Below are 26,567 nucleotides of genomic sequence, written 5' to 3' on the forward strand. Positions count from 1 at the left end.
TGGTCAAAACATGCACATGAGCTGATGTCAGTCAGTCAGTCAGTCAGAACACACACACACACACACACACACACACACACACACACAGTGTAGTAATTAACCATTTCTATACAAAGGTTAATATGTCATTCACTGCTGTCTCTCTAGTGTTCAATTGAACCAGCTGAGAATACTGGATGGGTTTGTTAATTCTTTTTATTTCTGACATTCAGTTTTTGCAAATTAACCCAAGGCAACGCCAGGCATAAATTCCAAAAACCATTGAGCGTTGAACTGAAAAATTGACATGGCATTCAGAGACTCAAGGTTTCACAGAGCACCTTGAACATGTGTATGCAATCAGACAAAATAAAAAAACATAAAAATAAAAAAATGTGAACAGAACAGTAAAATATCTGCATGGTGTCTCTCAGTGAGAACAATCCTGAACATGATCAGACCTCTTAAAAATCTCAACAGACAGAAATTGGTTCTGCAAAATGTTCAAAGTACCAAGCTCTAGCTAAATGATATGTACAGTTACTTAGATTTTTATAAGAATATGACAATGCAATTCAATGGGATTTCAGCTGTAGGACTGACTCCGAAATATAGTACTTGCATGCAGGTGTGTGTGTGTGTGTGTGTGTGTGTGTGTGTGTGTGTGTGTGTGTGTGTGTGTGTGTGTGTGTGTGTGTGTGTGTGTGTGTGTGTGTGTGTGTGTGTGTGTGTGTGTGTGTGTGTGTCACTATAATGGCAGCGTAGCAGCCTTCATAACTGGGCGGTATATTCATGCATACGGTTTATTTTACTGGTGATATATTGTACATATATTGTATTTGAAAAAATATAGATAACTCAGTCAGACCAAATGCAGAGGTCTAGTGTCAGACTCTAAGTCTATTTATTTAATATCATCTTATTCTCATCTCTCTTCTCAAGTGTACCTATCCTGTATTTCACGCTTACTGCTGTTGCTGCTACAGTACATGAGTACGCAACCAGATTTTACCCACAGGGATCAAGAAAGGTTTATATCTTCCTAAAAGCATTCAGAGGCCATTCAATATACAAAATGTATTCAGTATTATTCACTGAAAAAATTATTCAATTTAAACCACACATATTGGGACAGAGAGCAAAACTTGGCCAGTATTGCTGACGTTATTGTAAATTGGGGCGTATAAATACATGAAAGCTAATTTGATTACATCCATATGCTTTTGTAGAATGGTCAACAGCAAAACACTACAACTGTAACTTACATTTGCAGTTCCTAATACGTTTGGCTACAGGAGTAGGACACTATATACATGGCATCCTATAGCTGAAATCCCAGATACATTTATTTGGAATATAATCTAATTTATTCAGAGGTTGTTGATCAAGCATTCAGTTACTGGATTCAGTTACTGTGTGTCCAAATATTGAACTAGCTTTATGTAACTTCATAATACGCTCAGTTTAACATGTGGACCATGTTTTAATGTGTGCAAAGGCAGAATCAATGGTGGTAATTTTGTTATTCACCATTCAACCACCAATGTTAAATGTCATTATTATACAGAGGAAAGCACAGACACACATAACAGTGCCATGATACCATCCCACTAGCTGAATGTCACTGACTTGTAACACTTTTGACCGTCTGTCATGCATGCCACTCCCTCCAAGACAGAACTTGGCAAAGTAAACCAAAATTAAGAGTAACCAATTCCTATGCTGTTTTTATGGCCCAGGTCTATGAGGAATGGAACTAATATTTTGCTAATAAAATTAGAGGCCCTTCAAAAAAAAGAAATCCTTATATTCACCTTTCAAAAGAACAATGTGCAAAATACACCAAACTCTAAAATTCAGAACAAAAAAAGAAAAGAAAAATACTAAGTGAAACAAAGAGCATTGGTCACGTTGACGATCATACATTTGTCATGTATTCATTGTCAGTCCATCAGCCAATGCCTAACAAAAGCAACAATTAAGATGTTAATAGCAAGAGTAGTAATCATAGTTAGAGGAGTAGTAATAACACTGCTAAGGGTTGGTTAGTGCATCTTCTCCGTCAGCGCCAATGCTGATCCCACTCCTACCAGTAGAGGGCATTGGAGTGTTCACACCAGCTCGAGGCCGCGTCATTCAGATTGAAGAAACAGTAACACTGGCTGGTCTAACAGATTAGGGCTCAGTCTCCCTTCCAAAGCATTCCAGAGCCAATAGTCTTACAGAGTACCAAAGACGATCTAGATGCTAGGTTGGCTTTTGGAGAAAATAAGAATCAAGCCCAGATCACATCGTATATACTATATAATCAACACCCCCTCCCAGTTCATATGCAGGTGTCGTATATGTGACGTTTATATACAGTACACACATGAATAGAATGGGCCATTTCCCATATGCAAACTTAATAGAGGGGATATTTGGTTGCTCACAGCCACAGAAAGGGCTTTGGAGCATTGCTAGTATAAACAACATTAGTGCAATTGCAACACAAAATCATAACAAAAATAAAACAATGGCAGAGGATACATACGCAGATAGCAAGGTTAAGGAACGTAAGGGACAAACATATAGTTTATGTTAACAGCAGAAATGCAGCGTGCAAGCCCTAAGCGTGCGACAAATCTATACGTGGCCATGTCTCTACGTCTCTTTGCCCGTCAAGACGCTCACAGACAAAGGCCACACTCCTCTCCCTGTCCCGCCCCTTCTACTCTAACCTTTCCAATGGGACATGGATACAACTTTCAGTGCGTGTTGAACAAAAAATGCAATATACTTGAGCTTTCCTATGAAACGGCTCAACTTGCTGGTGGTTCCATCATGTGGACTGAAATGACTGGAGCGAAGCAGCAGCTCGAGTAATGTGGTTTAGAATGAAGCAGCTGGGTTGTGATGCCACCGGTTCCAAACCTCTGACCCTGAATTCTTACTTAGCCAAAACCAATGGCTAGCCTGGAAACAGATATACATTTTGTCCAAAAAAGGTTGCTTCCTTCCCTTGATAGTTTCTGCGTCACAGTTCTTATTTTAAGACCCTGATGCATTATCCTGCCATGGGCAAATTCAAAGCCATCCCTGGTTCATTCATCCCCTCGAGACGCAACTCAACCACACTCTTGTGAAATGCACCTTTTGTCAACTGATTAATAAGAGGTCAGTTGTACAAAAATGCATGCCTCTCATGGCCATGAATGAGCACTAGCCAGCTTGTATGGGAATCGAATAAAGTCAAGAAAGAGATGACATTAGCAGGTTTGGCCCTCCTGGTGCCTTTGTGTACAAAGGGATCCTTCCAATGTCGTAGGCTGAAATCTGGACCACAGCCATTACTTCATGTCATCCCAAATCACTCTATGCTGTCCACTGAAGGAGAAATGGCATGTGTAAAAAAAAAAACCCTCAATAGCAATGTAAGGTTTGGCGACCATGGGACATCACTGGGAACAGCATCATTTTTGCTGGGACCAGCCAGTATGAATTCACAAACTTAACAGAACAGGAAGGAAATTATCATATCATGTAAAATGAGCTAGGATTGGACAACACTGGTCCCATGTGAGCCCGTGGAAATGGTTCACATTGCAATACTTGATTGGGGGGGCCTGCACCAGGCATCCTCAACGCAGAAAAGTGCTTCATGTTGTATGATGCCCTTGCAGAACGGTAACCAGTCAACTGTTATTGTCAACAATAACTAACAGAGATAGTCTCGGTCCATACTCGGTATCGACCAATGAGAACTAGCAAACACCCCTGGCCATTGATGAGAACCAATGGAGACATTCAGAGGATTGACCTTTTGTAATCCCAACAGGTTTCTGTTGGTATTTAAAATGCAACAGAAAAGTCAATATTTAAAATTCAACTGAGAAGTCTCAAAACTCAATTACCATACAGTCTTTTCGATGGCCTGATCTGATCTGTGCCTCATTCCGTACCTGTGAGAGAGAACCTGCCTGTGGCACTTGTATGTAACCAAAAATCAATGCCCAAAGTGTGACATGAACAGCGGTGTGAGCGAGACTGCACAAAGAGAAAGGCAGGACGTACAGCCATCAAATGAAATGTCGTGGGAGGGAAATGAGGATTAGTGGTGGTTGAAATGTGACGACATTTGAAGGACACAAGTAGTTTTTTTTCCGCCAGGATTTCACAGTTTGGATACAAAACTTTTGATTAGTTGATGGTTTTCTTGTTTTTTCTCTTTTTCTGTGGGAGTGAGGACTGATTCCTGGAAACCGTTATTTAATTCAAATTTCCTTCAAATTAAAGTCAATACAGTGTTGAGATGCCCACTTAAAAAATTACGAACTTCATATTTCATTAAGTGCGTTCACTGCAAAGCAATTACATTTGTGCATGTAAGTTTCGTAAATATTGAGTGACGAAGTCTGCATATTTCCTTTTTTACATGGACAGCTAGCGTCTCAGACTTTCAACTTCAAAGAACTGGGGCCATATGTATGAAAGTTTAAACAGCCTGCGTTTCTCAAGTTTTTCATCAGATGTTAGTTGAGGAGGTAGCAAATGATAAACAATATTAATTGGCAGCGTACTTGGCATATCAAAGAAAAATAAATAGGGAGTGAGGGAAACAGGCTTGTGCTGTAAACATATTTACACGATAGCACTGGTTCAGAGAAACTAATTGTGGAAGAAATAGAAAAAAAGTGGTGGGACTTTTGCAGATCAGTGTCCACAGGGCAAGTGTCCCAAACACTGGAGAAGGAGAGGGGACTTCAGCGCTCTCTCTACAGGACCACTCATGGCTGGTAACCTGGGCCAAACAATTGTGAGTGGCAGCGATGCCCAGATGTTTTTTTTTAAATCTAACGACACATACATTCATAATGATTTGCACGAGTGGAGACAAAGTCAATTGAACCGAAGAGGAATTTCTATTTAATTTAAAAATACTAGCCAATAAAGTAGAGTGAAATGCTACTACACTGCGTGTAAGAAAATAAAATAAAAACATCACATTTATAAATGTTCCTGCATAATCTATCCTCGCGACTGTCGCTAAAACATTCTCCCTGAAAACTTGCGTACACCACCTGCTGAGCATGGAGACGTCAGGTTTCCTTTACATAAATACTGATCTTTGCGTGGATTTGTGCTCAGCATATTTTTGATGCGTACACACCCTTCATACATATGGCCCCTGAACTCATTGCAGACTATTTGAGATGTAAGCTCATGGCAGCAGGCTCAACAGGTAAGAGAAGGACAAGGCGGCATAGGAGCCAGAAAATTGGCCACTGGAGTACTAAGAGTCTTTAATTTGTGTGTGTGTATGTGTAATGTGTATGTATGTACAGTATGTGCGCGCACGTCATGTGATGGGGCTCAGAGGCTGCATGTGAGGGAGGAAGTGACCGTCCTTCAGCCACTGCCGGGGTCAGACCGCAGCCTGTTTCGGTGAGTCTCGGCTGTCCCATAGGGACGTTGAGACGAGCTGAGGGAAGGGGTCGGGGTCTGTGGGCGGGTCTGAGGCGGACTGAGAAGGAACGGTGCGACGCCGACGGCACGACGCCAGGGGGGAGAGCGGCAGAGGAGGGTCGGGGTAAGTGGCAAGGCTGTCAGTTGTGGTGGAGGAATCGGAGGAGGTAGTGGGGCCGAGGGGAGCGGGAAGGGGGTGCTCATCTGCGATTTGACTCTCCGGAGGGCCAGAGGGCAGAGGAGGCGACGGAGCAGGAATCGATGAGGAGGATGACGATGATGATGATGAGGAGGGAGAGGAGGGCGAGCAGTCCTGTCTGTCTGTCTTGACTGAGTCCTGGGGAGGCAAGAGCTCGCTGGAGAACGGAGGGCAGAGTGAGGAGGACGAGGTCTCTCCCAGTCCGTCCTCTCTTTTCCCTTCCCCTCCTTCCTCTGTCCCGTGGTCCAGAGGACGCCCCGTCTCTTTTCCGCTGTTACCCGCAGGGGCTCCTCCTTGCCCCGCCTCCACCGGGCTCTGGTTTACCACGGGGGAGTCTTGGGTGGCACCGGCGGCGGCCGGCGATTGGCCCTTGAGCTGCGAGTGACAGAGGGGGCAGGTCTCTTGGACGTAGAGCCATTTCTTCAGACAGCCAGCGTGGAAGAAATGGCTGCAGGGGGTGATGACTGCATTCTTCATGTCCTGGAGACACACAGACACACAGACACACACACACACACACACACACACACACACACACACACACACACACACACACCAAGTTGTTAATGTTTGCATTAGTTATGAAAAGGTTTGGTCTTTAAAAGAAGAAAAATGGAAAACAACGAGGTTACCTCATGTCATCTGCAATTGTAACAATTTTTTATTGTGGATGTATGATTTGTGTAACTACATTCTGCATTCAAGTAGTCCTATTTATTTGCATCAGCAAAAATGGTGCCAATGTACTTTTTATTATTGTTTTGTATTAAAAAATGCCCAATATACAAGCTCACAACTTGTCACGTAGATTGTAGATCTGTTATTTGTGGAAAGTGTTGAGAAATTCAGATTTTTCTTATATATATATATTTTAACAACACAAATCTTCTCTTATGGGGGTCCCTGACATGACAGTGTTTTGAGAAGCACTGCACGCGTTTCCTCATACCTGGTAACATATGGCACAGATGTCGTTGTAGCTCTCCAGCTGGCTCTCGCTGGCCGTGGGCAGACTCTTGATCTTGTAGACGGCGTCTCGACGCAACAGGAAGCTCTGCCAGCCCAGCTGGGCACGTAGCCACACGTTGTAGTAGGAGTGGACCAGGATGATGGTACTGCCCATCACGCTCCACTCGCCAAACACCGTCTCTGACACGCCGTAGCATACCACGCACACGGCAACCTGGAGGGCAGGGAGGGGAGGAGCAGTTCAGTTTTTATTTCGTTTTGTTTTCAATTTCAGATCAGCTTCGATACTTTTTTTTTAAGCGAGTTTGCTAATTTAGTCTTAGTTTTTTAAAAGGCTTAATCTTAGTAAATCTTTTTCATTAGTTTATTTATTTTTAACCCATTAAAACTGGGAAAGCATCCGTTTCATTTTAGATTTTTTCGTTGGCTTCGTGTCGCGTTGCAAGCTTGTACATCTGCTATTTTTGAAAATGTTTGTGTGAGAACTACTGATTTGGAAGGCATTTGTAGAATCGGCCTCAGGTCTTAATGGGTTAATATGGAGAATTTGTCAGGGCTGAGCTTTTAAAAAAAAAGACAAATAGCACAAATCAGCATTTTTATTTCACTTAACTAAAATGTTGGTTAATTTTTGTTTTCATTAGTTTTAGTTAACTACAATAACCATGGTAGGAGACGGACGAATGGACGGGATGAGATGAGACGTTTTAGCTTTAATTAGCCAACGCATCGAATCAAAAGCTTGAGAGCCAATCACAACTGTCTGTTTAAAACCAGTACATACAAACTAATAAAAATGACTGCAGTAGTAGTTAATAATCTAAAAGGCAAGTAAATAAATAAATAGTTAGTTACACCAGCTTATTGCATTCTCACTGGGCCTTAGATGTGGTGGTATGCTTGAGGCTAGCTGTGTGGGAGCCATTGTCACGGGAAACTAAGCATTGAGCTCAGCTGATTGCTGCGTGAGTGCCTGTCATTCTCAATTTTGTGCCCCGTTCAACCAGTGACCAGGAACGCTGTGTCATTTTAGATTTCTTTGGCTATTCAAAAATAGCAGATATACGAGCTCATAGTGCGGCACCGAGAGCTGCTCTATGAGCTTGTAGATATGCAATTTTTTTGAAAATTCTTGAAAATATGTGCAAATCTTTGAATATATATATATTTTAAAGCGAACATTTGTAACTCTAATATTTGCTTCTGGGGGTCCCTGGAACAAAATATTGTGGCGGCCAAACACATAATTTTGGGGGTCCTTGACATTTGAAAAAAATGTTAGGATTTAGAAGACATTTGTGGAATCCCCAGAAGCAAAGATTTTAGTTAAAAATATATATTTTTCAAAAATAGCAGATCTACAAGCGCATAGCGTGGCTGCGCTATGAGCTTGAATATCTGCAATTTTTGAATAGCCCAAAGAAATATAAAATGACACAGATACATTCCCAGATTGAATAGGTTAAACTAGTTACTGTGTCCCCCTCACCAGGAACTCCAGCAGGCGGTAGGTGCCATTGACACAGTAGATGACCTCGTCCATGTTCTCGACAGGAGCCTTGCGGAACTCCTCCACCATGAAGAGAATGTAGATGAGCAGGGTACCCAGGACCTGCAGGAAGCAGGAGTCGTTTTGTTACGGCAGTTGATCTCAACCTGTGGTTCGGGACCCCCAGGGAGATCCCCACATGATTTTTTTGGGGGGGGGGTCCCCAGGGCCAGATGACAGTATTCACCTGTTTCCTAGGCTGTGTGTTTTCCACTTCCTGTCGATTTCATTGGATATCATTGGTCATCTGACCAGTTTCATTGGATTTCATTGGATCAAATCGACAGGAAGTAGAAAACACACAGCCTAGGAAACAGGTGAATAGAGGGATAATCTAAGGACTTTTATGACCTTTTTCATACCAAAAAAAGAAGAAATGAAATGAAGTGTCAAAATCAACTGCATCAAAAGTAATCAACAAACTATACAATAAAAACTGGTCAAACATTGGCCAAATTGCCAAATAAAAACATTTGAAAATAGCCGATCAATATTTATCTGGGGGAACCGAGTGAAACTAAATGTAATGCCTCAACACCTAAAATAACAAGTGCTTATCAGGGTGGGGGATACGTATCTTTTGGGGGGTCGCGGCCTGAAACGGTTGAGAACCACTGTGTTAAGGGATAAAGAGGCCATTGTTTGTGTGTGTGTGTGTACCTGCAGTGAGGTAAGGATGGAGGAAGAGATGATAATGAGGAGCCAGAAGTCCATATGAAAGAACTGACAGATCATGTAGGCCATGTAGGCTGGGAAGACCAGCAGGAACAGACAGAGAGACACGGCACGGAAGTGCTTCCACAGACTCCTGGAAGACCAGAGACAAAGGGATCAAATGAGAGTCCGATTGGGAGACAGAAAGACAGACGGACAGAGAGGATAGAAATAACCCATTGACTGAGGTAGATTTTAAAAACGTTTCAGGAAATCTATTTTTTATTCCAAAAATAATAATAAATTCCTGTTGCTATATACATATCAACATCTAAAATGCCACCGGTACTTTCCCGGTTTTAGAACCGGGAAAGTACGACTTTGAACACGTTTTTTTTTTTTGGGGGGGGGGGGAAGCTTTTCTGATTTATGCAAGCTTGGAAACGTTCCGCCAACTCTCGTGAGAGAAGTTGAAGACTTTAAGAGCCAGACGGTGCGATCAGCGACGGGAAACGAGGAGGAATAATCTGAAAAACAAACATGTCAAAAATAACCAAGATTGGTGGTTCCAACACATTTTTTAAAATGAAACAGAAACAAAATAATTTGTATGCGTTTTCTCTCCATCATCGTACTTGTCTCGGGAGGCGCCCAGGGCCAGGACGATGGGGTCGGCGATCTCCAGCATGGACTGCAAGATGGATGCCACCACGATGAAGAGGATGATGGATAGGAGGAAGGCTCGATGAATCACCTGCAGCTCGATGAGGCCCGTCTGGACGGCCAGGATCAGCAGGGTGATGCCCTCGGTCATACCCCTGGACACACACACCAGACAAATATTGTTATTAAAAATCATATTATGAAGACCTACAGTACATAGGCTGCAGAAATACACCGTGAAGTTTCAAAATGCTCCTGAAATCAGACGGCGGGGGAGGAAAAAAAAGCCTATCAATTCTGCTTTTGAAATGACCGTATTCAACATTTATTTGTTGTTACATTTATTAGCAATTATTTTCATTACACTCTGTTTTCTGGTAAAACTGTCTCCTGATATAAAATAAATAACATTTCCTCATAGAATGTTAATTAATCAATGTTAATTAAATCAACATAATTTTTATGCTTCAATTATTCTATAATAAGCTCCACCCTTGAATGAAGGTTTGGTGGTGCATTTCTTATATCAAACAACCTCTATATAGTCTTGCACGCACGCAGACACACACGCACGCACGCACCACAGGGATAGGCATAGGAAATCAACTAATCAAGTACTCTTTATATAATCACCTACTCAACTATTAAAATACTATTCAAAATTAACAAATTAATTTCACTTTGTCCGAGATGGAATTGAAAAAATATATTATCTCACTAAATCCCTATCTGGTTCTCACAATGACAACGGAATCCATGGGGTGGTGCCGTTTCTAGGTTGTATCTCTTCTAAATAAAGCCAAGACTACTGTTGTCAGCTGAAGGTAGAATTTCTACTTAGTTTTCTCTTTCTTTTTGTTGTGGATACTGGGTGACCAGGTGTCCCACTTTATGCTGGACTGCACAGCATTTGTATCCCTTGTCCAGTGTCCCACATAATGAGACAATGTCCCGTATTCTGATTGGCTTTAGTTGTCAAAAGTCAAACCACAGCAAGACAGAAGCTTTTCTAAAATCTGGCTTTTATTAAATGGCTGTGAAGAAAGCCGGGAAAGGCTGTCATCACGGGCTGTGTTTGATGCCAATCAAACTGTGCACATGCGGGTCAAGTGCAGGTTAACCTGTCACCCTGTCACCAGTGCCTACACAACGCTTTAATGCAGAAAATAGCAAGTCACCGAGAAGTGACAAGCTATGCAGAAGATTTAGGAGGATTGTGATTGTGAAAATACCACAAAGAAAGAAAAATGCAGCTACACCAAAGACTTTTTTTGTGAAATTTGCCAGAGTTATTTAGCAATTTCAAACCGGGGGAAATACGATGTGAGGGGACACAGTACATGGGAGTATAAGCACCATGAAACCCTACTTTATTTACTTAGCAAGGGAATTGGGGAAAGTTGCATTCAAATAAAATATATGTGTCAAGTCCTAAACGTCTAAGCTGCAGTGCTTAGCCTATTTATTGTGGGCTACTGAATCAACCAGAGGACAACGCATAACGGTAAGAGCTAATTAGCAGAACAGAAATATTAAAAGTTATCAAGTCAATCTTTGTGCCCAAGTTGTTTCTATGGTCGTCTCTTCGCTCACTCCGTCTATAGGTTAGTGTCAATCATGTGAGCTAATGTTTACATTGGAAGAAGTTCCACCATGATGGTCTCATGACAGAGCAGCTGCTATGATGAAAGAGGAATCCCTCACCAGAGGCCATCCAGTTTGGGAGTCCTAGCCTTCTGTCTTTCATAGAACTAGTCCACCAAGGATACGTCCTAAAGCTATGACCTCAGTGGTGTGCTATAGCGAATAACTTTCACATTTGTGATTTCTGTGTGCAAAGTTGATGTACAAAAAACAACACTTTTTGCAGTTGAAAAGTTGAAGCGGTTATGCAAATAAGTGTTACAGCCAAAATAATTACGGTGGCAATGTAAACCCAAACGAGCAGAGAAGTCAACAAATAACACAAGCTGGTGTAAACTTGTTTTAAGCAGCTGTCTAATAATGTCTGCCATATACTATAACAGAATAAAAAGGAAGCCAAGCTTGTCCAACCATAAGAAAGTAAAAATAAACCAATCTTTTCTGCCCCCTTGCTAAAATAAATGATCTGCAGTCGAAATTCTATGTCATTGTGAACAAATATAAAGATGTGAAGGACTGTCCTATCCTTGATAGAACTCTTGTTTTTTGTGTGTTAAAGCACTGCACTACTCAAAATGCCCAATGCGCGCACGAGCACACACAAACATTCTCACATGGCCGCATGCAATCGCAAACAAGCGCACACACACACACACACACACACACACACACACACACACACACACAGACCTGTGCATGGTGTTGTCGTTCATGAAGGCCCTGTAGCCCTGCAGGTAGAACTTGCAGAGGGTAAGAACTCCCAGAGCCACAAAGGACACGGTGAACACCAGACCCAGCAAGGAGTATGGAGTGCTACAGCACTCTGCAATACTGAGATACAGGAGAGAAGAGACAAAGGAGGCAGGGGATACAGCCAGAGCAGAGGAGAGACAAGAGAGAGATGGAAAGGTAAACCAAATGTATACTTTGTCATATGTTGTTGCTTGGTGAAATTAACTGATTTGCTAGCAAATCTGTCATTTTCTGGGAGCAACATAGTCAAGTTGCATGTCTATGCAATTAAAATAAAGTAGAATTTAGACTGGAAGAGGAACCGGGTTTTCTATTGTTGTTTGACTGGGGTTATTTGATGTCTAAATAACACTTTTCAACAACCGGTCTGCTGTTTACACCAATAAGTTCAAAGCAAATATACAGCAATAATAATAATAGATTACAACATAGCTAACAGTAGTTTCTCACAAGTTGTTTCCCAGGCAAACAGTTACAAACTCAGCTCTCTCATTTTAAGTAGCTCTGGAGAAGCACCTCGGCTAAACGCCGAAGCAGCCCCCCCAACAGCAGCCTGGTGACTACCTGGTGAGGAAGAGGAACAGGAGTCTCTCCCTGGACGTGGGCTGGTCTCTGGTGCTGAAGTACGAGTATATCTGCAGGGCGAACAGCAGCAGCCAGAAACACATGAAGAGTACAGGCAGCACTAGCTGGTTCCACAAAGACATGCCCAGAGCCAGCAGCCCATACACCTCTACCACCTGGAGAGAGGGAGGGAGGGGGAGAGAGAGCGAGAGAGCGAGAGAGCGAGAGACAGAGAGACTTTAATGTGTTGAAATTCTAATGATCCCTGAAAGGATCAAATGCAGGGGTGCACATAACTTTTTAGGTCTAGTACTCAGAAGAGCACCTGGAGATGTGACTTGGTGCGCACCAAATAAATGGTCCCGTCCCGTTTTGTCAACGGGGGGGAGTGAGTGTGGCTTCAAGAAGTAAATTCCTAGCCTCGATCTCCAGCCTTTTATTTTTTAGTTTTGCTAAAAAATAAAAGCTTGGAAATTCCTGTCCCAGCTGTTGGTACGCAAAAGCGCCTTGCGTCGTCTGAAGTGCTGCGCATTATTTATTTTGGGTGCGCATGCGCACCTGCGCACCAGTTATGTGCACCCCTGATCAAATGGATCTTTACTACAGCAGTAACAGGATATAGTAGGTTGAAAGAAGACAGAAGGATGCAGGATTTGGCCGCAGCACATGTACATGCACGAGTCTCCACAAAGCGTATGGAAACAAATCCAGAACACGTGAAATACGTTTTCACGGCACACTTAGTCCTTGTAGTGGAAAAGAGACACTAGGCTGTATCTGTTACCTGTGCCAGCTCCCTGTATGCCGTCTTGGCCAGGTTGTACGGCACCAGCAGATTGGAGGCCAAGAAGTAGATGACCTCCAGGCCGGTGAAGATCATGGCGAACCTGTTGATGAACACAATCGTCTCCAGGGGAACCAGACACAGCCGCGCCACCAGGGGGAGCAGGTGAGCCGAGAACAGCCAGATCCTCTTGGTCTGCATCACACACGAACACAGCGTACACACCACCAGCTGACCTGGAGGGGACGCAACACACCCACGCACGCAAGCACAGAACGCAACACACAGAAAGTCAGACACACACCATGCAAACACCATGCTCAAACGCATGCACACATTGGGCAAGACACACCATAAACACACACAGAGACAAAATGTAATGGAATCATTGGTATTTGGCATATCCTCAGTTTGTTAAACGTTTTAAGAGTTGGTTTGGAGTCACTAAAGGACGCCTGCCAGAATCTGTCCCCAAACTTGCACCGATCATTAGCACGTATCAGCTAACAGGAGCTCCGCTAATGAGACTAGTAGCTCCATGTAAAAGAGTCTGGCTTTCTCCTCCCTTTGTCTCGGGTGTTGCGTATCCTCCCCCAGTAAGCTTGGTTGTTCATGGCTTTCTAAAGCTTTCACTGGGCAAAGGACCACAATGGAAACAAGTCCCCATGACTTTTTTTTGCGTTATCCTTTTAGCCTTAATGTCTCCCCGTACCACGTGCTGTTTGCATTTCTGACTAATAAAGTATGCAATCAATCAAATTCAATTCAACCTTTATTTGTCAAATATTTTAGCCAACACAATCAACAGTGCACATTTAAAACAAAGCAGTGAAACTTGCACTACAACATGTCCTACTCATAGAACAGGAGACTCCCCGCCCTACAAGGTAAGCCGAAACCACAGTTCTACAGACACAGCTAAGATAGCTCAGCTCAAACGGTTTCCATTTCAAAAAATCCCCCAGACCTTTAAGACTCTGGACAGGATTTTATGATTATTTTCTTTCTATGAATTTAGAGAAGCCAATATTTTTTTACCCCTTCAATTAATTCCTCCCACTGCTGTTGTATCCTACTGGCTCACCTGCCAGTGAGGAGCCCCCCACCGGAAGTACTGTATTAGTAGTGCCTCTGTCTTACTCCCCCCATTCAATATTCCCCGCTGACAGGTGCCGCCCCAGCCCGTAGGAGTATGTGCAGTGACAAAGATCACCCTCCCTGCCCGGCGTCCACTCCCCCGAACATGGCCAGTTCTGTGTGTGTTTATGGTGCGTTTTTATAGGGGCGGTGTATCAACTCCAACAGAAACATTACTAATCACCAGAAGTCTTATGTGCATTTCCTGTAAAAAACAAGCAACCAAGAGTATACCTAGCGCTAAGGTAAAAGTGCAATATATCAGCTACCTACTTTCTTAAACACATGAGACAAAATAGCAAAATCAAACATGACCCAAAATTGTTTTGAAAGTGAAATATCCCTTTAAAGTTGGGTCTATCAGTTGTTTGAATTATCCATTTCCAGGGCCTGAGACTGACACCAAACTGATTTTCCATACTTCTCAGCACAATATGTGAAATAAGGGTGGGTCTATCAATTGTGTGGATGATCCATTTTCAGGGCCTGAGATTGACACCAAACTGATTTTCCATACTTCTCTGGACTTAGCAGGAAGGGCGGGGTATATGCGCATGGAGGTAGAGGGAAAGGGCAGGAGGGTGAAGAGAGCGTGGCCAACTGAATTCTATCTTGAACTTAATGCCACTTTGCATGCATGTGTGAGTCTGCGCATGCATGGGTGTATGCATGTCATCCTGAATTAGACACGCGCGTGTGTGTGTGTGTGTGTGTGTGTGTGTGTGTGTGTGTGTGTGTGTGTGTGTGTGTGTGTGTGTACCTATGAGTGCGGTAGTGAATCTGTTCATGGAAAGAGGTTCCAGGTACAGAGGTCCTTCATATCCAGACTCCAGTTCGCTGCGAACATAGTCCCTGGATAAAAGGAAGGTCAAAAGATTAGAAGTCCATGCATACGCAACTCTGTAGCCACACCATCGCCGCTGATATTGAAAACGGACCTCCATGACAGCGAGATATGTTGTCTGTTAAGGGGAATGGTTAGGTGTGGTTCATGGTCAGGTCAGGTGACATAAAAACTACATGTGTGGCCTTCTGCAAGTGGCACATGTAAAGTGACAATCATAGACATCCAAAAGTAAAAATCTGAACGGCACTGCAATTACATTTGTTGTTGTACATTACTTGAAAAGTGGGGGATATAAAAAACTCTAAACAAAACATGGCAACAATGAAAGAATTGCAAAAACTGAGGTCGAAAGCACAAATCTTAGCAGCTTAGGAAAATGGCAACCGCAGACTCTCTCTGACATCCGAGATATCCAACTCAACGTTGTACGAAATGAAGGAAGACATGGGCGATCATTGTGCTGGCTTAGACAATATAATTATTTGCGGACAACACGTCTGTAGCCATTAGCTGTCTGAAACCTTGACCTGACCTGAAGTTGGTGACATCACTACCAGGCACATGGGGTTCTACCTACCAGGTCAACTGAGTTTTACGGCACTATCCCAGCTACTTTCTATAAAACGCTTTATGAAGAATGGGGTGCCAGTCCGACAAAAACCCATCTGGTTAGCAGTAGTGCTTATACAGTACCTACAGCAATACATTATTTAAAGCTTTTGGGAAGATATTTGACATGGATGGGGCAATGAATAATGGACTAAAATCTGAGATGTGTAGAGAAACCTTTCAATCTGTGCCAAATCTGGACAAAACAGTATGTGTGTGTAAATGGAAAGAAGGGCTGCATCATACTGTGTATTCTGTTGAAAACTGCAACTCTTACAGCACATGTGGATGGACATTAACTTTCATAATTGTTTTTAAGCACTTGCAGGAAAAACTTGGGCGAATGAAAATTAGATGCTACTGCTTAGGTCATTGTTTACAGTGGTTGAATATGAGGCAGCCCCCCCCCCCCCTCAACATAGCACTAGAGTGTGTCATTACCACATCAACATTACAAAATAGAGCCCATGTGTGAATTAGGAACCACATTAATTAAAAATGCAATTTCTTTCTCTGCTTTTCTTGTTTTTATTTACAAACTGTACAGCTCTATTAGAGACTGCAGAGCTGCAGGCGAGTGAGGACCAGGCGTGTTTATGCCTGTAGGAACATATCCTCTGGGGGGAAACTCAATTAACACCACAGTCTGGGAGAAGAAATAAGATAAGAAATTGCGGCGGTATGCCCCTATAATTCTTTGTCCAATCTGGGCTTAAGTGTCCGCACTTAATTTTGTGCATGCGTGCGCACGTGTGTGTGTGTGTGTCTGTGTGTGTGTGTGTGTGTGTGTGTGTGTGTGTGTGTGTGTGTGTGTGTACCTGGACACCTGGTGGCCAGCGAAGAGCAGCAGAGCGGTCAGGACATATAGATAGAGTTTTACCAGATGCTGATGAGGCAGAGTCAGCAGCACCAAGCTCAGAATGTACCCTGCAACCACACACACACACACACACACACACACACACAGTTAGCAAAGGCTTTTTGAAGAGCAATGCCTGTATATACACGTACACTGCCGTTAGTGTGGATCACAGCCTGCTAAACACACCGGGTAACTGTTATCCATGGGTATAGAAACAGAGTGTGTGTGTGTGTGTGTGTGTGTGTGTGTGTGTGTGTGTGTGTGTGTGTGTGTGTGTGTGTGTGTGTGTGTGTGTGTGTGTGTGTGTGTGTGTGTGTGTGTGTGTGTGTGTGTGTGTGTGTGTGCGTGTGCGCATGCATGTGTGTGTGCGTGGATGTGTGTGGCAGATGTGTCTTATGTAATTGTTTGGGAGCTATTTTTGACAGTCAATGAGACAGTCACTGCTCCCTACCCTGCTACTGACAGTCAACTAACCCAGACCTTATCTAACTGCAGAGAGAGACAGACAGTCAGAGAGGAGAGAGACAGACAGGCACAGTGACAGATGGAGACAAAGAGGGAGAGAGAGAGAGAAAAAAAGAAAGGTCACAAAACACTGGAAAAAAAAGAAGAAAACATCTTTGTTTAGTTTCTCTTGCGAGTGAGTAGTGACGTTTCCATACAAATGTCAGCGAGTTTTAATCCCATTATCGCAAAATAAATATGCAAAGTTGGTACATTTCCATCAATTGGGTTAAAAGCAAATACATGCTAAACCTGAATGCAAAATATATGACACACAACCATAACACTAGGTCAAAACATGATATATGGCTGGACCGTGTATGAGGACCGCTTGAGTTTTTTTAAATTTGAAACAACAGACAAAGAAGTCATGAAACTCGATGTCTGTCTGATGTGACTCGGTGTGTGATGAACACACCTCGGTTACAGTCACACCGTTGGCCGGCAATATTCCATTGGTCTTTGGTTGTATTATCCAGGAGCAGCAAAATGTTCAGTTCTAAAGGCCACTCCACACCAATGATTCGCCATGCAACTCCTTGCAACCATTATCCCCAATGGCAGTTGCAAGGAGTTGCATTGGTGCGGTTGACATTAAATTTGTTTTGTAGCAAGGAGTTGCGACTAGTTGCAATGGTGCGGTTTGGCCGGTTTTAGCGTACAATCATTTTGGAATATTTCTGCTGTAAATGCCTATGCCTTGCCTTCTGAGGATTGAAGACCCTTCTAGGCATGATTGAACTGATTGACTGTGGAGCCGCTGTAAACTCTGTTCTCGTGAAACCACTAGGGATGTCGACGGAGCTCAGAACTTACATTCAACTATCAGTCTAAAGAATTGGCAGATTTTGGAAATATTTCATAATTATCACATTATTATATTCGCATAGAAAATGTATATCCATAACAGGGCACATGCCACCGATTGTTAAGAACAAGCTTAAGTAAAGTGAACTCATGTTTTCTGACTTTGGACAGGTCGACAACAATAAACTATTGCAGAGTGATGCATTATTTTATCTGGGTTACACCTTCTGATCTACTCTTAAGTTGTCAAACATCAAATAATGAGTCATGTAGCCTCCCAGACAGGTACAATAAGGGGACAGCGCGCTCAAGATGCTGGAATAAAGATACAAAGGATGTACCAGTAATCATGGAACCCTCAGGGGTAGTTCACCCCAAAAATTACTTATTTTCTAACCGGCGGAGTCTCCGATAGGAGACTGAATGGAAACTCTTTGTGTCTCCTACGGGAGACTCCGCCGGTCATCAAATTAATGGCTCAGGAATGGGACAAAACAAAAAAACGCCATAAATTCAAGGCTTTATGGGGTGTGTAATTTATTGAGTAGAAAATAACTACTCCTTTAACCACGTAATCACCAGGCCTATTTTGTCTGGCATTGAAGACAATGCCAGACAAGCACGGCTTCGAGTGAATTATAAAATATTGAGCGGTAGCCAATATTCCAATACATCCAATCAAATATATTTTGTACAATCGATTGTACACTTTCACCCAAAGTTGAAGATTATTCGAGGCTCGATTATCTATTTGACAGCCCTAGAAACATTTTTTTGAATGAGCAATGCCCAATGAGGCACATGTCTCTGCCAGTCAGATCGATCAGATCCAACTGTTGTATAATTCAATTTTTAAAATATATTTTAATTGAAATGAATCATTTCTGCACTCCTTTTCTAATGATACGAACATGTCTGTCTCTCTTGTGGCAGACCAGACATCAGTCGATCCCCACCTTTCATCAGCACATACCCAGCCTGTTGGCTCATTCACCAACTACAGCCAAGTCTCATTCACACACACACACACACACACACACACACACACACACCCCCCCCCCCCCCCCCCGTTTGGCTAGCTCCAGCCAGGGTTCGATAACCTAACGATTGCTGCGTCAACTCTTCTGTCACGTCGCTGTCCCCAATTCTATGTCTTTGTCCTTCGTGCTGTAGCACTGTCAGTGTAACTACTTTCCATCTAGCCTTCCATCTTCATGACTGCCTATATATGCTAGTACCCAGTTTTCTGGAACAGAGTTTGAATACATTTCACTTTAACTGCCTGAATCCCTATCCCTGTTCTCATTAAAAGACACAGCATTCAGAATCACAGCCCATACGGTTGGAGGTGCAGAAAGAATGGGACTCGTTCCAACAGGAATCTATAGTCCTAATCCTAAACGATCAGAGATGTCCGTCTACTGATGCGTCTGGCGACATCTGAATTCAATGCATGGGCTACTAGAACAGCGGAGAAAACCTCAGCTGACAAAACTACACCCACTGCTTTGAATGCAAATCATATCACCATCCCAATATAAGGATCACCCTAAAGTCCTTGCATTAATTCCGCAATGCAGTTAATTTTTTCAATCTCTAAATTGTTTCCCACCCGTTTTAGCCCATACATTGAATTTAGAGATGTATCATCAGGGGGTCACCTGGGTACACACGAGACTACTATGTCCCAGCTAGTTTGAAAGACACTTGTTACATTGGACTGTAGACCTGCAGTGGGCCTGGAATTAGATTAGTTACTGCTACTACTTAATGAATGACCGAGTTGAAGCTGTCTATTATCATTCTGCCAGGAGCTACACAAGGGTTTGCTTGGTGATTGTAAAAGTTTGGCATCTGAATAAAAAAAAATACTAAGTACATACTGTATATGGGTAGATACAGACTGCAATATTCAAATAAAGGAATACATATACTGTTCATGAAAATACATGCTGCTGCTTGCACTTGCTTGTATTGCATGGCGGGATGCCAACTCTTGTCACTACTTGCTGAACTTCCTGAACCAATGGTGGAATTTTGGGTATGCAGGTCTCTAGGAGCTAGTTAGCATTCAAGTCAGCCCTGTGTGTCAAAGGCCAGTCTTAAACTGAACCCTCCATGTCGTATGCAGTTTTTATTTTAACTCCTGGGCTGGCATTGAGAACACGTCCCTCTTCTTGGTCTGCTGTTGGATAACTAAAAGGTGCTATAAGGTGATATTCTTTCCCATATTCTGATATCAATCATTGCTTAACAGTGGTTACTCTAAATATATTTTCAGGTCGGGATACCAATTTATCCAATCAGCAGGGAGAACTCATGCAGGATACAAGGACAAACAAGAGATAGTGGAAGCGATAAAACAAAAACAAAAAACTAATAAGGAACTGGTCTTGGATAACTTAATGTATGAAAGCCTTTTTGCAACTGACCAACACAGCAGGTGTGTCAAACTTGATTTCACTCGCCCAAGTTGAGTTCAAACTGTGACACCCAGGACGCCAATAGCTGATAAAGTTAGCAGAGCCACGAGCTGCTTTGACTGATAAGATAAGGTGGTCAAACACAATCAAATTGTCTACCAATACTACAACCATACTGTGTAAACACTGGAACCAGAGCTCCTGATAACACAAATGACCACGCCACTGGACCAACGGCTGCAGCACCGCGCACGTCTGTTACAGTTACTGCCAACAGAATTACATCCAATTCTCCTATAGACAGGGCCTACATTTTCAAACCTAAAAAAAACCCATAAAAATATAACTGATCTACGAGCACATCTAACAGAACTGATCTACGAGCTTGTAGATAGGCACCCCCCATTCCCCATATCAATGAACCATATGAAAAATGTTCTCATTGCATTCCTTAACAGTGTAAGGGAAATTAATTCACCAAAATCAACTCCCATTTTCTTTTTCCTTAAGTTCATGATGCCACGATTTTCTACATTTCATTGGTGGCCCGGGTTACAAGGGATTTGCACTGGAAGATGGAACATCATGTGCCTACGTATGGGGCACATGTGTGTGTTATAATAACAACTGGTGAGGCCAAAATATTTGTACTGAAACATGGTGTGTGTTGTAAACCTATATAGTGTAAGTAGAGGGCAGGGTGTTTGTAATCAGGATATGTACTGTATGAGCCATGATTGTGTGCATCTCTGGGTATGTTTTTTCTTTCAACAAGCATCCGTCCATAAGCCAAATTTGACATAGTGCACGTAGTTTGGTGACGTAGGGTGGTGGCCATTTGTTCTAGAACAGGTTGTGTGTGTGTGTGTGTGTGTGTGTGTGTGTGTGTGTGTGTGTGTGTGTGTGTGTGTGTGTGGGTGTTAAAGGTCCTTACACACTTGAGAGCGTTTATTTCCATTAATTTAAACTGCTGTTTGTGTCATGAGTACATTCACATACTGTAGAACGCGAAGCATAACAGAATAAATGTTTTAACCTGCATCAACCTATGAATGAGGCATCACTAAATTAATAGTTTGATGTAAAATATTCACATTTTTGGATCGTTTATTCCTCACACTCCAACAAGACTTTTTTTGCAGCATTATGTTTTGAATGGTTTACAATGGGATCGCCGCATTTTTGGAAACACCAGCCGTGTGACGAGGCGCTGCTCGCACATTCAAGATCTCATTTGGCGTTTTTATCTGATTGCCGACAGCTGAAATATTTTCAACTCGCGTTTTCACCTTGGAAGAAACACTTTAGTGGACACAACCCCTTAAGTGTGTGTGTGTGTGTACTGTGTACGAGTGTGTGCTTTCCCTGAAGCCATCGCATTACTGACCGACATAGTGTAGGTAGAGCGCCAGGTACTTGTACTGGAACAGGGGGTTGTTGGAGAGGCTGGTGCGCTGGATCTTCTGGAAGAAGGAGCTGACGTCCCAGCGGTACAGCACGTCCAGCAGCATGATGCTGGGGACGCGCAGGCCCACGTTCAGCACCGCCTCCATGCGCTCCTTCACCGCCATGATGACCTCGGCTCGGGAACTGGGAGCCGCCGCCGACGGCCTCGCCGGGACCGCTTTGCGACCTGGGAGCTTACGCCGGGCGCACTGTGGGGCAGGGAGGGGGCACAGGAGAGGAGAGGAGAGGGAGGAGATGGTTGAAAGGATTTCGGGGAGGGGAGGGGAAGGCAGGGAAGAAAGAAGACAGACTAAGTTTAGTTGCACGCCTGTGTCATGCACGAAAATATCTGATCTACAAGCTGACAACGTGTCACACTGCGACGCGCTGTGAGCTTGAGTTTGGACAAAAATCTGTAGGAGTAATATCACTTTTTTTTTGGGCAAAAATCGACCTCCTAGTGGTGCTATAACAGGATGATCTGAAGAATTCGGGGCAAAGGTTCTGCTCTGGCATCCAGGGAGTGTGCGTGCAGTTTCGCTGTGCACGCAAAATAGCTGCTCACAGAAAGACGGACACGCACACGCACGCACGGACAGAGGAACAGAAGGAGTGCAAAACATAGTCTCTGCCACGCCGACAAAACTGGACAGCATGTAAAACTACTAACTACTGTAATTGGATAAAACAGTTAAATAACCGGGTATGCACAAGTGTTAGTAGTCATTTAAGAGATTTGCAGCACCTTTAACCAGATACTTGTCGTCGTCGTCGTCGTACTATGACAAATAGCGAAAATAGCCAATCTACAAGCTTGTAGACCTCGTATAATGATTTAATGACATGCTCAAAATGGGGAAGCCAAGTTCAAAGTGGTTAGTGAAGTTTCCAGGTAGCCTCGACTTGATATAGTAACATCCCATCCGAGGCTTTGCGTTTAATGTTTTGCTGCCTGTAACAGAAACCATTGTTTTGTGCTTTATGACAAATTGGAACACTTGCAACTGTTGCTACAGTACGTACAAAACAACAGTTGCTATGTGTTGATTATGAGAAGAAAAGAAAAATAATAATAATAATTTGGTGTCTTGCAATTGGATCTTGAAAACAAGTCACAGCAGAACAGTAATCAAGCTTTTCCAGCGTTTTACCTACTATATGACTGCAAAGAAATTGGGCATTTTCTTTTCAAAGTGGTTACAGGCAGTCATGCTGGAAGAAAGAATTATACCACCATTCTCTGCAAGGCCCCTATTCTAAATCTAAATTACCACAGTGACAGCCAGGCTGTTTTGTTGACATTGATCTATTCTAAAGCTTGACCTCCTTGGCCTTGAAAACAACATTTAAATACAGAAGCACATTCTCTTCTGAGATTTCCTGCACCAGTACAGTATGAATCATGCACAGACAGATGAAGGCCAATTACCAAAATGAAATGGCAGATGTGAAAGAAAACACCAGAGGAATGAAAAAAGCAAATACTGTATAGGTAGGTGGATAAAACTATGAAGACATTCTATTACAGTGTGAGAGAACTGGCTGGCTCCCTGGAGGAAGGTGCTACATGTCAGATTAGACTTGACTGTCAAGGGAGTAGACTGGTGTAGTAGCAGCACATGCTGCTCTGAGCTGCTGACACCAATCCAATCACATCAGATCAGAGGCTTTTTAACCCATTCAACCCGGGAAAACATCTAGTGTAACCACTTTAGCCGTTATTTTATACTTTGGCTATTCAAAAAATAGCAGATATACAAGCTCACAGCGCAGCACAGAGTGCCGCGGGGGGAGGTCCCTGGAACAAAAAGATGGGGGGGTCCGTGTGGCCAAATACATATCATTTTGGGTGGTCCTTGACATGAAAAGGTTTGAGAACCACTGATAACATAGCTAGCAACATACGATTTTCAGCAAACTTAGGATTTAGAAGACATTTGTAGAACCCCCAGAAGCAAAGACTTGACTTAACAATGTTCGCTTAAAATAATAAAAATAAATTATATATATCTAACTATATAAATGGCGACCGACTTCCGCACCCTCGGTGTCCACACCCCACAGCTCTGTTATCGAATAAACAACGCACCGCCAGACCACATGTCGCCAACTGACTCGCCACGGCGGCCGCGCTGAATTTACGCCTCGCGTAGGGGACATCTCACTGTTCACTACACCTTTTCCACCGCGCAACATAATTAATTCTACTCACCAAATGTCGGACAAAACGGAAGGGGAGGCAGCTTCGTACCGTTTACCGTGCGCACGACCTCATCACCACAACAGCAGGCAGCCGCTGCGGGGGTTTTTTCCTTTTTTTCCAAACTTTTTTTTTGGTCACCATTTTCTCCAGGCACCATTTCTGGTGTAACGTCGGGTGTTTCTTTTCACCAGCCAATCACCTTTCACGTTGCCACGTCCGTTGCCACGTCGCGCTGACGTACGCTAAACAAGCGCTGCCGTGCGCACAATGCAAACGAGCCCAAAGGCGCGCAAAAATAAGCCGACCATTGCTTAGACACAAAGTCAGACCTGGCAACGCAGCCTACGCCAATCATGTGTGAGAGATCTACAAGCTATGGGGCAGAGACGCCACCGTATCTTAGCAACAACTACAGCGCTCACTCTCATTGGTCGTGTCACGCTAAGAGCAGTCTCCAGACAATGGCATCGCAGACAGCTTGCTGTTACTGCTGTAGCCATCACAGGCAGTTGCAGCACGACGGACAGGGCGCTGTGATAGCTGCCGTGTCGCTAACGCTAACCTGGTTGTCATGCCTGCAGCGGCTGTGCAATCACTTTGTCAACAATGCACGTTCGTGTGGTGAATGTCTATAGTGCTGCTCAGTTCGTCCATTGCAGATGGTGTATGTTTGTGTGTGTCTTCTGGAGAACTATGTAGCTCCACAGCAACTACAGTAACTAACGTAATGGCAGGACCGCCCCGTGCAACGCATGTTACGCTGCATTATGGTCATGTAGTAATTTCAGATAATTTCGCTCCGATTACAGCAGTGTTTATCAACCCTTTCACGCCGCCCCCCCCCCCCCCCCCCCCCCCAAATACACGTACTTGATCTGGGACCCCCCCATTCTGTTTGACTCCGTTCCACAAGTAAATATTGTGAAAATAGCCGATCTACAAGCTCGAAACGCCTCACGTTGACAGGCTTTGTAAGCTTGGAGATCGGCTATTTTCTACATCATTGCCTCTTTCTTACATTCTTTGCCAATGTGGCCCATGTTTTCATAGCATAGTTTATTGACTACTTCTGTTGCAGAAATGGCCATTTCCTTTACTTTCGGTTTTTTATTGTCTCCGCCAGGCCGAAAGGCATGGCGCAAGACTATGTTTCACCCCCTGTCCGTCCGTCTGTGCTAGCTAATCTCTCACATCGTTGACTTGATCGCAGCAAAATAACAGCCCGATGTGGAGAGTCAGTGAGAGCTGGATAAACGACGTAAAATGTGTCAAAAGGAGTCTGTACGGCTGTCGATAAATGAACACATGACGTCGGTGGGAGAGGAGATATTGTGTCTTTTGGACAAACAGCAGCGTGGTGCTGATGTTTGTTGTGTGAAGCAGCTTAATGTCAGAGTGTTTGTGTTGGAGCGCCTCAGTGCGGCTGCAGAGTTCATGTGCAACCTCTTCCAGAGAGACACAGAGACACTACAAACTCTGCTGGGGAAAAAAAACACTGCTGTGCATTGACTTTCCTATGGACGTTGATCTACACACTGCAGGTATATCTGCTACACACACAACATCAAACTACACACTGCAGGTATGATGCAGCGTTTGCATTACAGCCAGCATGCCAGCGTAGTTCCCATATGGTTTCAAGGTGGGCTAAACCATATGGACCCCATGTCAGCAATGTCAGCGGCATCCACTTCAATCCCAACTGCGATGCCCATGCAGGCTATAAGTAGCTTCTACCTGGCCCTTAGGTGGGCCCCAACTAGCCATGTTTATGTGGGACCAAGGCGGGTCCTAACTGGGTTTGCCCATGCAGGCTTTAACTGGGTTCTACCTGGGCCCTAGGTGTACCCTAACCAACCACAGTGCAGTGCCCATCGCTCCAATTGTTGTGACGTCAGGGCTCTCAATACTGCACATTGGTGGAGGAGGAGGGGCCGCAGGGCGACCGCACACATCGCTGAACCAATGGTAGCCCACGGATGTTTCCTCTGTGGATTTACAATCTGCCCCTCTATGCCACATATCATCCGCACTACAGGGTCTTCACTGACCGAGCCACGGCCCCACTGACCCTCATGACGCTACGCCACTTAAACGTGCGGCAGCATGCGCTGGGTTGCCAGGTTTGCACAGCCTGCGCCAGAAACAAGCAACCACCTTCATGAAAAAAAAAAAACCACCGAAATGGTCCGCAATGTTCCAGGGGTGTCCCCGCGCGTCCCAACACTCCACGTGGACCATCAGGGGGTCCGCGGACCCCCTGTGGACCCCCTGAAACATAACAAATATTATTTCTTCAAATTTTTTCCTTTTTCAAAAAAACTTTTCCACAGTTTCACTCCGGCGATTTGGGTCCCCCAATATACACACGGCCACGCTGGGCCCCGTGCGCGGCTGGGGTTGAGGGGGGCGTAGCCCCCCGAAACTCTAGTATATATATAAAAGATTTACACAATTTTTCTAGATTTAAAAAAAAATAGCTATTATTAATAGCTATTTATTTATTTATTTATTTATAATTGCTAT

The 26,567-nt window shown here is 43.6% G+C and overlaps 1 protein-coding gene across 3 annotated transcripts in view; it reads right to left on the minus strand.

The window, feature by feature from the left end:
- Window positions 1-608: 608 nt before the first annotated feature.
- The window catches only part of LOC311056814 (RING finger protein 145-like), a 31,616-nt gene continuing 5,657 nt past the window's right edge, over window positions 609-26,567 (minus strand). Inside the window, exons 2-12 of one of the 3 annotated variants that reach the window (XM_084073636.1) lie at window positions 21,780-22,047; window positions 16,615-16,723; window positions 15,101-15,177; window positions 13,204-13,439; window positions 12,420-12,595; window positions 11,793-11,933; window positions 9,431-9,613; window positions 8,802-8,949; window positions 8,082-8,204; window positions 6,573-6,806; window positions 609-6,103 (exon numbers count right to left, since the gene is read on the minus strand). In XM_084073636.1, the coding sequence (XP_083929762.1) occupies window positions 5,384-6,103; window positions 6,573-6,806; window positions 8,082-8,204; window positions 8,802-8,949; window positions 9,431-9,613; window positions 11,793-11,933; window positions 12,420-12,595; window positions 13,204-13,439; window positions 15,101-15,177; window positions 16,615-16,723; window positions 21,780-21,963 (2,331 nt within the window). In that variant the 5' untranslated portion in view covers window positions 21,964-22,047 and the 3' untranslated portion in view covers window positions 609-5,383. Of the gene's footprint in view, window positions 6,104-6,572; window positions 6,807-8,081; window positions 8,205-8,801; window positions 8,950-9,430; window positions 9,614-11,792; window positions 11,934-12,419; window positions 12,596-13,203; window positions 13,440-15,100; window positions 15,193-16,614; window positions 16,724-21,779; window positions 22,048-26,567 lie in introns of those variants that run through there. The other 2 variants (XM_084073635.1, XM_084073637.1) reach the window with 2 other exon arrangements.

The sequence above is a fragment of the Gymnoscopelus microlampas genome, assembly GCF_963454915.1.
Source record: "Gymnoscopelus microlampas genome assembly, chromosome: 12".
Lineage (NCBI taxonomy): Eukaryota > Metazoa > Chordata > Actinopteri > Myctophiformes > Myctophidae > Gymnoscopelus > Gymnoscopelus microlampas.